Raw genomic sequence first — 12967 nt, 5'->3', positions numbered from 1 at the left:
TGACAACTAACATTTTTGGGTACTTAGTGCCAGGTACTGTGCTGAGAGTTTTACATAACTATCTGATTTAATCCTTAATATGTGGTAAGTACTATAATTATACCTGAAAAAAATCAAGCTTAGGGGTAAATTGCTTAAGAACCAAACTATTAAGTGGCAAGTGAAGATTTAGACTAAAGTGTTTCGAAATTTTTGGAGAAAAAATAACTGCTTGTTGGCACCATGTATTATGGTTTTTGAAATCTGAGTTTGTCAAAACTTTTGTTGAGACATTATATTAATATTATGTGTGCAGTTAAAATTTTGAACATTTGTTTTATCATTAAACCTTAAAAATTGTTGAAATGACTGGTCCAAGTTCCAATGGATTGTAGAAATTTACTATCACTCTGTAGATGTTAGAATCTCTGATACCAACTTATTTTTTTTCCTTTTGTTGTTGTCGATTTGAAATAGATCAGAGGTTGGATCTATGCAAACTTGGGCCAAATGACAATGATACAGTTAGAGGACAGATAGTAGGTAAGTGTGGAACTGAAAATTATATGAATTTTGGTTTCATTTAAGCTGACCTAAACTCGAAGTCTGACACGACTAAGCGACTTAACTTAGCACAGCAAACTCTGAATACCTTTTAAATCAAAGTACTATAACTGTAGCTTTTGTAGCTTCATTGTACTGGCGTGAATTAAATAAGTCATGTAAAATTATTTGAATACTGGATCCAGAGTCCAGGCCAACTTAATTTTTTAAAAAAGGAACAAAATATAAATAATGTAAAAAATAGGCTCCTAATGTGAAGAACTATTGATCCTTTAGGAAGGAATTTTTTTTTTTAGGAATTTTTTTAAACTATACAAATACAGTAAAACTTTTGAGATAAATCAAGATCTTCTCAAACTAGTTTTTGAGTAAGAAAAGCCAGTTTAATACTTAATGGTTTTAAAATAATCTTTACTAACTGAAAAAAATAGGATGAGAAATAGCAGTACAGCACTGATTGGAGAAAGGGAAAAATTGTTCTGTTACTCAGAGTCACTTACTGGACTAGTGGGGTTATCTTGAATTGATCCCGTTATATAAGATTTCCTGAGACTTATCTTAAGAATTGATAGATTGAGATTGCTCAAGATACCTAGAATGGTATAGGACACTGAGATGGGCTCCTTTGAAGCTTCTTAAAAAGGAAACATGCAATTGAAATCTTACCATTTGATTATAGGGCAAAATTTAGCATAAAATGATTGCATTATATGTGGGACTTCCCTGGCGGTCCAGTGGTTAAGATTCCATGCTTCCAGCGCAGAGGCATGGGTTCAATCCCTGGTTGGGAAACTAAGATCCCACATGCTGTATGGCATGGCCAAAATATATTTAAAAAAAAAAAAAAAGATTGCATTATATGAACCTGTTAGAGAGGTTTTAGTTACAGAAAGTACTTGAAAGACTTAAATTTAGAAGGCAGTGAATTAGGTTCATGGTTAGGGAGTTGCCAGAGTAGCATCATAACAAAATCCCTATTGTGGGTATCAGGGAAATATCCAAACTATTCATAATTCCTGTCATTCTTAGATTGAAAAGGAAGTTAAAAACTCAAAAATGTGAAATACACAAGTATACCTTTCATGTGTTATATTTCAAGTGCACTCATGGACTTTACTCTTGCCTGGAGACTCTCATGGATGCAGGAGCCTGGTGGGTTGCAGTCCATGGAGTCGCTAAGAGTCGGAGACTGAGCGATTTCACTTTCATGCATTGGAGAAGGAAATGGCAACCCACTCCAGTGTTCTTGCCTGGAGAATCCCAGGGATGGGGGAGCCTGGTGGGCTGCCGTCTATGGGGTCACACAGAGTCGGACACGACTGAAGCGACTTAACAGCAGCAGCATGGACTCATGTTGCAACATTATAATAGGAAGAAAAGGAGTTAGACTCTCCTCCATGAACATGATAAAAGGTAGAAAACCTTAAAGGGAAAAATCTCATGGACAAAGAAATTGTAGAATTTAGTAGAAACTAAAGAGTTCATTCTTAACTATTAAAATAATCAAATAAGCCAGATATCTTTTAAAAAGCAGTATTGTAAATTGCAATAATTCTTTCTAGTTCTGTGACTCTTAGTGATGTTTTTGTTGTTTAATAGTAAGCCTTCAGTCCAGAGACCGAATAGGCACAGGAGGACAAGTGGTGGACTGCAGTCGTTTGTTTGATAATGATTTACCAGATGGGTAAGCTAAATTCATTGATAATATCCTTAAAATAATGAGCAATAAGTTGGTGTTTATACTATAGAAATTTGCTGATCAGTTCCTGAGTCCTGGTTTTCCTTGTACTTAGAAAATTAGTGAGGAATCTTACCACGACAGATTCATAAAATAAGATGTGAATTAATTATGAATGAATTAGATACGTTACATTTGTTTTACTTAAGAGTTTTGACTGGGAAAAAAATCAAATAGTAGTAATAGTAGCTAATTATTTATTAAGCACTTGCTATATGTAAGACTTATCCTGGTGATCATTGTGTAGTGTATGGAGATGTCAAGCCACTATGTTGAATGCCTGAAACTAATATAATGTATGTCAGCTATACTTAAAATTTTTTAAATTCATAACTTTTGATAGAAAATATATAAGAGAAAATAAAAATACGAAGATTAAAAAATTAGTTTGGGTAGCCTAAATGCTTTGGAGAGATTTTTATATACATTTCTAGTTACATTTAATTTTTAAAAATTACATGTAATCTTTACTTTTAGTATGGACTTTTTCCCCCTCCTACTAAATTCTAGAGAATTAGTTTAATTATTAATAATTGAGCATTGTTTACATCATTGAAAAATTCTCAGTTTGGCTGATGGGAAATAGTCACTCCTCAGAATATATATTTTAAAAGCTTCAGAATTCCAAAAGACATATTGTACAGTTGTAAAATAAGTTGAAACAATTCCTGTATTCTGTGTATTGTTTTTTCAATTTGTCGTTGCTGATTCATAACAACAAATGTCTTCTGGCTTGCACCAAAACCACTCCATGTCTGGCTTCCTATTACTGCTTTATCTCTCAATATTTTTATTTAAGCTGGGAAGAAAGGCGAACTGCCTCTGGAAGAATCCAGTACCTAAACCACATAACACGAACTACGCAGTGGGAACGCCCAACACGGTGAGAACATATGAGTCTGTTTCCAGAGTCTGTGCTATTTACCCTCCTGAAGTCACCCTCTGTTTATATGTCAGCTTTACCAGATTTCTTGGTGTAAACTGCTCTAGATCAGTAGATCATATAACAGATGCCTTTATTATTTTTAATAAAGATTGCTTAGCAGGTTATCCTGTTTTTGTAGGTCCATGGCCTGTGATGGTATTGAGTAAATATTTATTAAATGAGCTAAATGAATACATTGAGAAGTCATCTTACTCCTGCGACTCTTAAATTTTTTGAATCCATTATTGAATGTCTGTAACAAAATATGTGTACAGGGATCACCATTTATTCAGTCATATCAAGGGATGATTATAGTGTGTCCAGTAAGGTCTGTGACCAAGAGAAGAACCAGATGGTCTGAGACCATCTGGAGAGGCACTTGACTTAGAGTCGGGGATAAGGGAATGGTAGAACTTGGAAAGGAAAACACTGAAGGAGGAGAATCTCTGAACTAAAAATCCTGAAAAGTATGAAGATTTAGCCAAGTAAGGGGGAACATGATGAAAAGTGTTCAGGATAGTGGTAACAGCTATCATTGAATTTACTAAATTGTTGTGTGCTAGGCTCTGTGCTATAACAATGAATAATATGGAAAGGCCTTCCTGGAGCTTAATGTGTAAAGACAGGGGGATGCAAGGTAATTTTTGAAAGCTTCAAGGAAAGCTCTTTAAGTAGCTGAAAATGAATTGGATAAGTGGCTGGATTTCCTTTTTTTACTTTTCAAAATAAGAAAAAGGTTTGCCACCTGTACTTACTCAGTGCTTGCTTTGCTCCCCCTACTGTTTTTTTCTCCCTGAACAGGAATGACCCCAGACAAAGAACATCGAATGCTTCTCATTAGCTATACCTACTTTTTTTTTATTGGGATTAAATTGCTTAACTCATTGAATCACTATGTCTTCTCTATTACACTGTGATTCTTGGATGAAAGCCTAGCTTATGTTGCCATTTTAAAAAATGCTCATTTGAGAGTTTGTTTCTAGTATTAACCAGTCAAGGATTATATTGAAGTCAGAAGAACCTATTTTTATCATATCTCAGTGTAAATAAATGTGTGCTTGTGTCAGTGTTTTAGTGAAGTCCCTTTCCTCCTCATTTAACTGATAAAATTGACTTTAATTTTCACATGTATAAAGTTGATGGTAAATGTTAGTTTAAAAAATAACTCTCGATTGTCCGCTTAGTTTGGTTGACCTAGAAGAGACTGGGAGCTCTGAAAGGACAGACTGTCTTCTTTCCTTTGTTCGTTCAGTAGTTATTGAACTGCTTCTCTTACATATATGCTGAGTACTGTTCTGGATACGGGGATATATACGGTGGGCAACTAGGCACACTCTCTTCTCTCAGTAAATATTCTAGTGGGAGAAGACGGGCAGAAACAGGGTTGCAAATGAGGAAGATACCAGAATTAACTGCTCTGCTGAGGAAGTAAGGTGATGTGCTATCAAATGCCTGGGTGAGTAGATCTGACGGTCAGGAACGACTTCTTAGAGGCAGCATTTAAGCTTAAGCTGTGATTTGGATGACAAAAAAGAGTCTGGCCTAGAGAAAATAGGAGAAGAAATCATCCTAAATAGGAGGAAGGGCTACTCTCCAGCACTGAAGGTAGAACAACCATGCAAACTTGAGGAGGAGGAAGAGGGTTAGTGTGGCAGAGGCAGCGTGGGAGAATGATGGAAATGCAAGTCTGAGGTGGCCTGTAGCTGAGCCAAGTAGGGCTTTGTGTGCTCATACACATATGCAAGTATATGTAGATTTCATATAAAATGTAATTAAGATTAGTAAGGGCTTCCCTTGTAGCTCAGATGGTAAAGAATCTGCTTACAGTGCAGGATAGCTGGGTTTGATTCCTGGGTGGGGAAGATCCCCTGGAGGAGGAAATGGCAACCCACTACAGTATTCTTGCCTGGAGAATCCCAAGAACAGAGAAGCCTGGTGGGCTACAGTACATGGGGTCACAATGAGTCGGACATGACTGAGTGACTAAACCACCACCACCAAAGTGATTTTAATCCATAATTGATAATCTGTTTATCACCTGGGTTTCTTTGGTGCTTTGAGACTTCTGGTTTGCTTTTATTTAGAGTTTCTTGAAGTCATCATGCTTGTATTAATCATTACGTTTTCTTAGAAGTGATTGTTACTGCAGTACACACATTGTCTATAAAACTCTATTTCTGATATGAGTTGAGTAAGGTTTTTTTTCCTTGTTACTTTTTGATAGACCGGCATCTGAATATTCTAGTCCCGGCAGACCTCTTAGCTGCTTTGTTGATGAGAACACTCCAATTAGTGGAACAAATGGTGCAACGTGTGGACAGTCGTCAGATCCCAGACTGGCCGAGAGAAGAGTCAGGTCACAACGACATAGAAATTACATGAGCAGGACACATTTACATACTCCTCCAGACCTACCGGAAGGCTATGGTATGACAACTACCAGAGGAAAAAGAAAGTGTGTTTTGCTGACTTAAGCTTGCTAAGAAGGCCAGAAAATCAGCTTTTAAAGTAGTTATTAATCTGGGTTTAGGAATTCTGCATGAAAATAAAAGTAAATGTAAAACCCCCCAACTCTGATAAGTCTCTGAAGTGATAGAAGACTAGCAACAGTTTGACTTTGGGCTAGTCATTTAACCTCAGCTCCATTACAGTGAAACAAGATGAGCAGTACCTCTCCTTTTCACACACGTATTGTGAGGAGAATCTGAAACAGTGTGAGACTGCTTTGTACACAGGCACTGTGAAAAGTCAGGTGCTGGTGTTCTGGATAATGGCAGTCTGAAGTCAGAACTGCAATGTAATTTTCTAAACATCCATATTTAGAAATAATTTAAATAGCATGTTTGTGATGGTATTTATGTATTATATTTGTACTGTCTATAGTTTGCAGTTATCTGAGTGATTGGGTTATTGTAAATGATCTAGTCACTTCTGTGTTTGTATAAAAATATAATCTTACATAATTTCCTAAATTTTAGAATTTCATGTGAAAGATGACATGAGTCTTCTTGTAGCTGAGGACAGAACTTCCTAAATTAATCTCATCTTGTGAACTCAACTGTACTATTGTTAAAAACTTAACCAAGTTACTAACACCCTTGCCCTTTTCACAGCCTCTAGATAACCGCTCGTGGGCTGGTCATGACACCTAGTGACCAACATTGGGAATTGCCTGATCTAACTTATTTTTACTCTAGAATATTTTAAAACTTAAATGCATCATTCTGACTTTATAAAGTATTTTAACTCTTTAATTAAAAAAAATTTTTTTTCCCATTCATTGTGCTAGGCCATACAGGTTAACTTAAAGCACAGAGATTAGCACATGGAGCTTGGAAAACAGGCAGACCTGGGTTCAAATCCTGTCTTTGCCACATGTTATTAATAGTTGTTTGACTCTGGGTACGTTATTTAACCTCTCTGAGCCTCCAGTTTTATCTTATATAAAAAGGGACAGATATTAGTACCAACCATGTAGATTTGTTGTAAGAAATAAATGAAATTTCATGAGAAGTTAAAATTAGTAAAATTTAGCAGTCATTTTTAATGTTCAGACATTACAATCTAGTATTGCCTGCCATTTCTCTTTGCGATTATAAGGCAAGCGGCTTGGAGTGTGGGTAGTCATACTTTTATATTTGTGTGATTTCAATTAAAAATTTTTTTTGTACAACTGAAACATAGGAGTAAAAAGTGAGTTCCAAGGCTGAAATTATTGCAGCTGTCATGCAGAACCAGTTTTAAACATTTTTGCTTTTATAATTTAAAAAGTTTAAAGTTTAAATTGGTTTTTATTACAAGTTTGTGAACAAATGTATACTAACAAGTATTAGCAATAGTTTTATTGTTTCATATATTGAAATTTTTCATTAGATTTTTTTTTTAAGTAGTTCTGTTGCTGGAAAGCATAAATAAATAAAGACCAAAAACCGCCATTGAAGAAACTCCATTAGAGAAACCCTTGCACAGATTCCATTTTCTGACTTCCTCACTCTCTTCCCAAAGGCTTTGACTTAATTTTACCTGTGACTTTTCTCTCCAGTAGGCACACTTGCCTTTAGTCTTTCTCTTTCTAACTTGATTATTTTTTCATTGTTGCCTATTTTTTGACTATAGGGTATCTCTCTTGTATTCCATTGTTTTTGCTTTAGTTGGAGTCCAAGTGTAGACTTGAGAATACACTTCTCTCAGGGAAAGAAAAAAATACAAGTTTTTATATAAAATTAGGCATTATTTAAAAAGCTTTCCCAGGCTGTTAACTCTTTGAAAGTTTCTACAAATCCCCTGAGAATCTCCCCAGAGTTGGCTGGCCTCTTCCTCTGAGCCCTTCTATTCCCCTTAGTCTCTACATTTAAGACAAATAAAAGATAATTTCATGTTTGTTTCATTTAATTATTGGTACTGTGACAGTCTTGTTTTCTATTTTTCATTGCAACATGTTTAATATTTGAGCCATATTTTAGATAGCTGACCTGTGACCCTCAGCACCATTTATAAGATTGTTTCCAGGAGAAAATGTGTTCTGAGTTCAGAACAAGTAAGGCAGTTGCTTTGTAATAAAATGGATTGGTAATTTGGAAATTTTACCTATTCATGTCCTAGTGTTTATACCTGTTTTTGATTTGGACATTCTGAATGTTCTTATCATTCGTGTTTCTTAATTTTACAGAACAGAGGACAACACAACAAGGTCAGGTGTATTTCTTACATACTCAGACTGGCGTGAGCACATGGCATGATCCAAGAGTGCCTAGGTAAGAACATATTCTGAATACCCTTCATACCATTGAATATCCATTTCACTGAGGACTTATTTGATTATTTAATCTTTAACTCCTTAAAATAGTAAAAGTTTGGCTCTTTCGGATCATTTTTTCAGTTTGACATTTAATTGAAAGTTCTAACTTCTCTGCAAGGCTATCCCTGTGCCCTGCCCGCCCCAACCAGACCCTGGTTCCTCTCCCCCTTCCCCTTAAAAAAATCAAGGCAGAAACATGAGGCTTTTAAGAGTTTGAAAAATGACCTGGGGAAAACATGGAAACCTTACAAAAACATTTATCTTAAGGGTAGTAAATTGATATTTTTATTTCTGGTTAGGCTTTTTTTTAAAGGTTTGTTTATTTTAGCTTTATGTAAGTATAATCAGGGCTTCCCTGGTGGCTCAGAGGTTAAAGCGTCTGCCTCCAGTGCGGAAGACCCGGGTTCGATCCCTGGGTCGGGAAGATACCCTGGAGAAGGAAACAGTAACCCACTCCAGTATTCTTGCCTGGAGAATCCCATGGACGGAGAAGCCTGGTAGGCTACAGTCCACGGGGTCGCAAATAGTCGGACACGACTGAGCGACGGAATGGAACGGAAGTATAATCAATCTTCAGGTTTTAAAATAGAAGAGAAATAACCCAATTAAAAGAAATTAAATTTATTTTAAATGCCAAAACTTGTATATTTGCAATGCAGGCATTGTTGAATGCATTTACCAACCAAAATGTCAGCTATCTTGTAACTTCAAGAAGATGACATGACACAGAATCAATTTAGTAGTTTAACTTAATTTCTAGTACATTTTAGTATCAAATAATGCATTTTAAGCCACTAGCTATTTGAATTATTTTCTAATGAACAGACGGAGAGTGCCAAGCAGTCCAGTTGAAGCTGCAAAAAAAAAGGCTGAGTTCTCAGTGAGTTTCTAAATCAACTTTGTAAGCTGCACATATACCTTTGTAAGATGAGGATATTTTATATATTAAATGAAACATTCCTCTCAAAAAAAAAAAGTCCCATGGAGAGTCAGATCTTTTTCTGCATAAAGTTTGTACTCAGAGCTCTGTCAAGAGTCATGTTTTTGAATTAAAAACAGATGTGACAAGCTAATTTTGGATGGCTTTGATATTCTATTTATTTATAAATAAAGCTATTATAATGAAAATGTTTTACTTTTTTTTTTTGGCCTTGCTTTGAAGCTTGTGGGATCTTAGTTTCCCTACCAGGGATTGAACCTGTGCCCCAGCAGTGAAAACTGCCTAAGCGGCCAGGGAATTTCCGAAATGTTTTACTTGTGATAGAGCTTAATTAGAATCTTTTGAGAGTGGCAGCCAAGGAAGTGTATTATCATTAATGATTGTGTCAAGGTGGCTATTTCTGGGTGTTCATGATATAAGCTGTTGATTTAAAAAAAAATAGTGGAGAGGAAATTTTTGTTTTATTAATAAGCTCACTGAAAAAAATCCAAATGCCTAATTTTTAGAAATAAGAGTTTTGTTACATAAGTTATGAAAAGAAGTGCTTTGGGTTCTGTTTATCAAGTTGAAGGTCAATATTGAACTTTTCTATAAAATTAAAGTCATTGTAAGGAAATGTTTAGAAGAAAAATGATTCTTAACAAAACTAAATAATTTACAGTACTGTGAAAGTTGATCTTGAGTTGCCTGTTGTAAGAGTAGTATGTTAAGCCGGCATTAGCAGTTGGAATTGAGAGAGATTTTGGCATCACAGTTGGCAATATGTTCTTATTCCTAAGGAAACAGTGTCAGTTTTTCATTAATGAGTAAGGGGTTTCTATAAGGATTTAAGAATATTTCATATTGAGTATTGAATAATAACTTTAAGAAATAATTCTCTGGATTATGTTTCTTTAGTCTCTTTGCTCCAAGGTGTTATCTTAAAATATATATCTTTTGTTTGGGGAGTTCCTTTAATAAATACGTCTTTTGTATGGAGGATATTTTATCGAAGCAGGCTATAAATATTTAGATTCTATTAAAATATTATTACTAGTCAGAGACATTTATAAAATAGTGTAACTCAGACACTTTTGCTGCTGCTAAGGGACAGCCTTTATTTAAAGATGCCCAGTAAACTTCGATTTACCTGAGAAGTCCCATTGCAGAGTGTTTTGTATTTCTCTTTAAAATAATGATTAATGATGCTTTGTTACTCACTCTGGCATACTGATGTGTAGTCTTGATACCAAACCATCTTCCTTTAATCACGTCCCAGTTCCACATAGAGTGTTTACAGTTTGCTGATGCTTATCAATTCTTTAGAGTTCTTCCATGTATGATTGTCAATCTATAAAATTCTGAATAAAATGATATAAGGTCAGATGTTGCATTATAGCAAAAGAATTATTCATTCTTTGATTGCAGTGATTGCCTTTCATTTCTAAAAGTTCCATTAAAAAAAAATCTATCTGTTCATTCTTAATCTCTAAGTGATAGTTTGTTTCTGTAATTGTTCCCTTTTATTATTTTTTTCTAACATTGCATATCATAGCTATTCTTTTTGATCTCTGATAGTACTTGGGAATCTAATTCCATGGTTTTGTTTCTGCTGACTCTCAGTCACCATGAATTCCTTTCTGAAGTGTTTGGTGAGCTTTGATTGTGAGTTTGATTTTAATTGGTTGGAGTTCTGTGAACGTAAAGTGAGAATTGAGGAATTTTTCCTGGAATCACTTCATCTTGCCTTTGAGTTCTCAGTGGGGAAGTTCCAGATTTCCTTTTCCAACCTTCCCGCTGGCCTGAGGCTGAGTTTACCAGTTAATCACTACTCTCTGGCAGCCCCCAACTCTACCTGGTACCAGCTCCGGCTCAATTCACTTAAAAAAAAAATATTGAGGCGGATTCTTGGAACTTTTTCCCTTGCCTCTTTTGAAGATTAGCAGTGTCTCAAAACAGTTTCTTCTTTCTAATATTTAGTTGTTTTGAAGCAGAAAAATCTCTGGGGCTTCTGTAAGCACAAGTCAGAAATCATTGTTCCAACAAATCTAGGGGTGCCCATCATTGTATTTTCACTTTGGCCAAGAAGAGGTAATTTCAGGAAAACTTTTTTTCTAGTTTAACTTCTAAAACATAATTTTGATGAGATTTGTCATTATAATTATTGGCTACAGTTCAAATTTATATTAGATATGCTGCTTTTATTTCATTCTTTAAGGTCCTATAAATCTTTGTCCTATGTAATAGAATGTATGACATAATAACAGGCTTCCCAGGTAGCTCAGTGGTAAAGAATCTGCCTGACAATGCAAGAAATGCAGGAGACATGGATCAGTCCCTGGGTCAGGAAGATCCCCTGGAGGAGGAAATGGCAACCCACTCCAGTATTCTTGCCTGGAGAATTCTATGGACAGAGGAGCCCGGTGGGCTACAGTCCATGGGGTCACAAAATCAGATATGACTGAGTGAGCATGCATATGATATAATAACAGGGGTCTTTGTTCCATTAAAAATCTTTCGCTTCTTTTTACGTAGCAGTAAATCTTAGAACATTCTTCCTAAGGTATCTTAAACTGATTCTCCATTCACTAGCTTTATAGCTTTTAGAATTCAAAATGGAGCAGTTACCCTTTAAAACATATGCTGTAATTATTTTCAGGATCATAATTTTAGTAACATGTCCAGTTTTGCTTTATTGAAGAGCTTAAAATTAATCATGGAATGAACATTTACACAGATTTTATGGCGTGGTAAAGAAAGAAAGGAGATCAATCCTGGGTGTTCATTGGAAGGACTGATGCTAAAGCTGAAACTCCAATGCTTTGGCCACCTCATGCGACGAGTTGACTCACTGGAAAAGAGTCTGATGCTAGGAGGGATTGGGGTTGGGAGGAGATGGGGATGACAGAGAATGAGATGGCTGGATGGCGTCACTGACTTGATGGACATGAGTCTGAGTGAACTCTGGGAGTTGGTGATGGACAGGGAGGCCTGGAGTGCTGTGATTCATGGGGTTGCAAAGAGTCAGACACGACTGAGCAACTGAACTGAACTGAAAGAAATAATTGAAGGGAAATTTTAGAAAACATTTAATTCCTTATATCACTGACATTTGGAAAACAGTGTTTTTTTCAGACAAGTATTGAAGTATAGTTTATGTTGGCAAATGTTGTGATTGCTTTTATATTAATTTAAAACCTGAATTACATTAAAACCCAGGAATGAACTCACTAAAAATGTAGGCTGTGTGATAAGTTTCTGAGCCATTTATGGATTGGGTTTTGAATAAGCAAGTTTGTTAAACTATTGGGAATTAAAGATTCCAGCTCAACGTCTCAAGTTTCTGAAACAATACATTTTCTCAGACTTCATGGAATTGTTCTGTGTCATTTACACTTGCTTGGCTCAGCAGGCTCAGCAGTGAGGTATTTTTTATTTTATATTTGTTTTTGCAGGGATCTTAGCAACATCAATTGTGAAGAGCTTGGTCCGTTGCCTCCTGGATGGGAGATCCGGAATACAGCAACAGGCAGAGTTTATTTCGTTGACCATAACAACAGAACAACACAGTTTACAGATCCTCGGCTCTCTGCTAACTTGCATTTAGTTTTAAAGTAAGTTTTTAAAATAATACATCTTAAAATATGAGTCTCAACAAAAGAAGACTGATAGATGCTTTTTGTCATAAATGTGATAGAATGGTTTCTCTCTTCAGTTATAAATTACTTTTGTTGAACATAGTTTTATGGGTATACCAAATATTACTCTGATGTTTGGATACTTTAATCCCAACTGTGCTTAAGTAGAAACCTGTCCTGAAATGTTAGGAAAAGGATGTGTGTCAGAGGTTTGTCCCAGCACACCTGCAGAGACAGGCTGCTTTGTGGGATAGGTGGAGTCCCTCTCCCCTCTACCACCCCCGTTCCTCCTCCACCCACCAGGTGCCCTAGAACTGGCTCTAGGAGAGTTGAATCCATCCCAGAGGACTTCCTGCTGTCAGTTTTGTCCTCCAGCTTGAATCCTTTTTTCCCATTTGCAGGACTG

At 36.0% G+C, this 12967-nt stretch overlaps 1 protein-coding gene across 1 annotated transcript in view; it reads left to right on the top strand.

Annotated features, from left to right (window-relative positions):
* SMURF2 (SMAD specific E3 ubiquitin protein ligase 2) overlaps positions 1 to 12967 on the top strand; it is a 110624-nt gene that overhangs the window by 75825 nt on the left and 21832 nt on the right. The window contains exons 5-10 of the mRNA XM_055408224.2: positions 457 to 522; positions 2143 to 2227; positions 3081 to 3164; positions 5431 to 5633; positions 7876 to 7960; positions 12379 to 12537. Coding sequence (XP_055264199.1) covers positions 457 to 522; positions 2143 to 2227; positions 3081 to 3164; positions 5431 to 5633; positions 7876 to 7960; positions 12379 to 12537 — 682 coding nt within the window. The remainder of the gene's footprint in view (positions 1 to 456; positions 523 to 2142; positions 2228 to 3080; positions 3165 to 5430; positions 5634 to 7875; positions 7961 to 12378; positions 12538 to 12967) is intronic.

Source organism: Moschus berezovskii, chromosome 20 (assembly GCF_049115385.1).
Source record: "Moschus berezovskii isolate FMDL1 chromosome 20, NW_MosBer_1.0, whole genome shotgun sequence".
NCBI classification, from domain to species: Eukaryota; Metazoa; Chordata; class Mammalia; order Artiodactyla; family Moschidae; genus Moschus; species Moschus berezovskii.
This window is presented reverse-complemented; position numbering and strand designations above follow the sequence as displayed.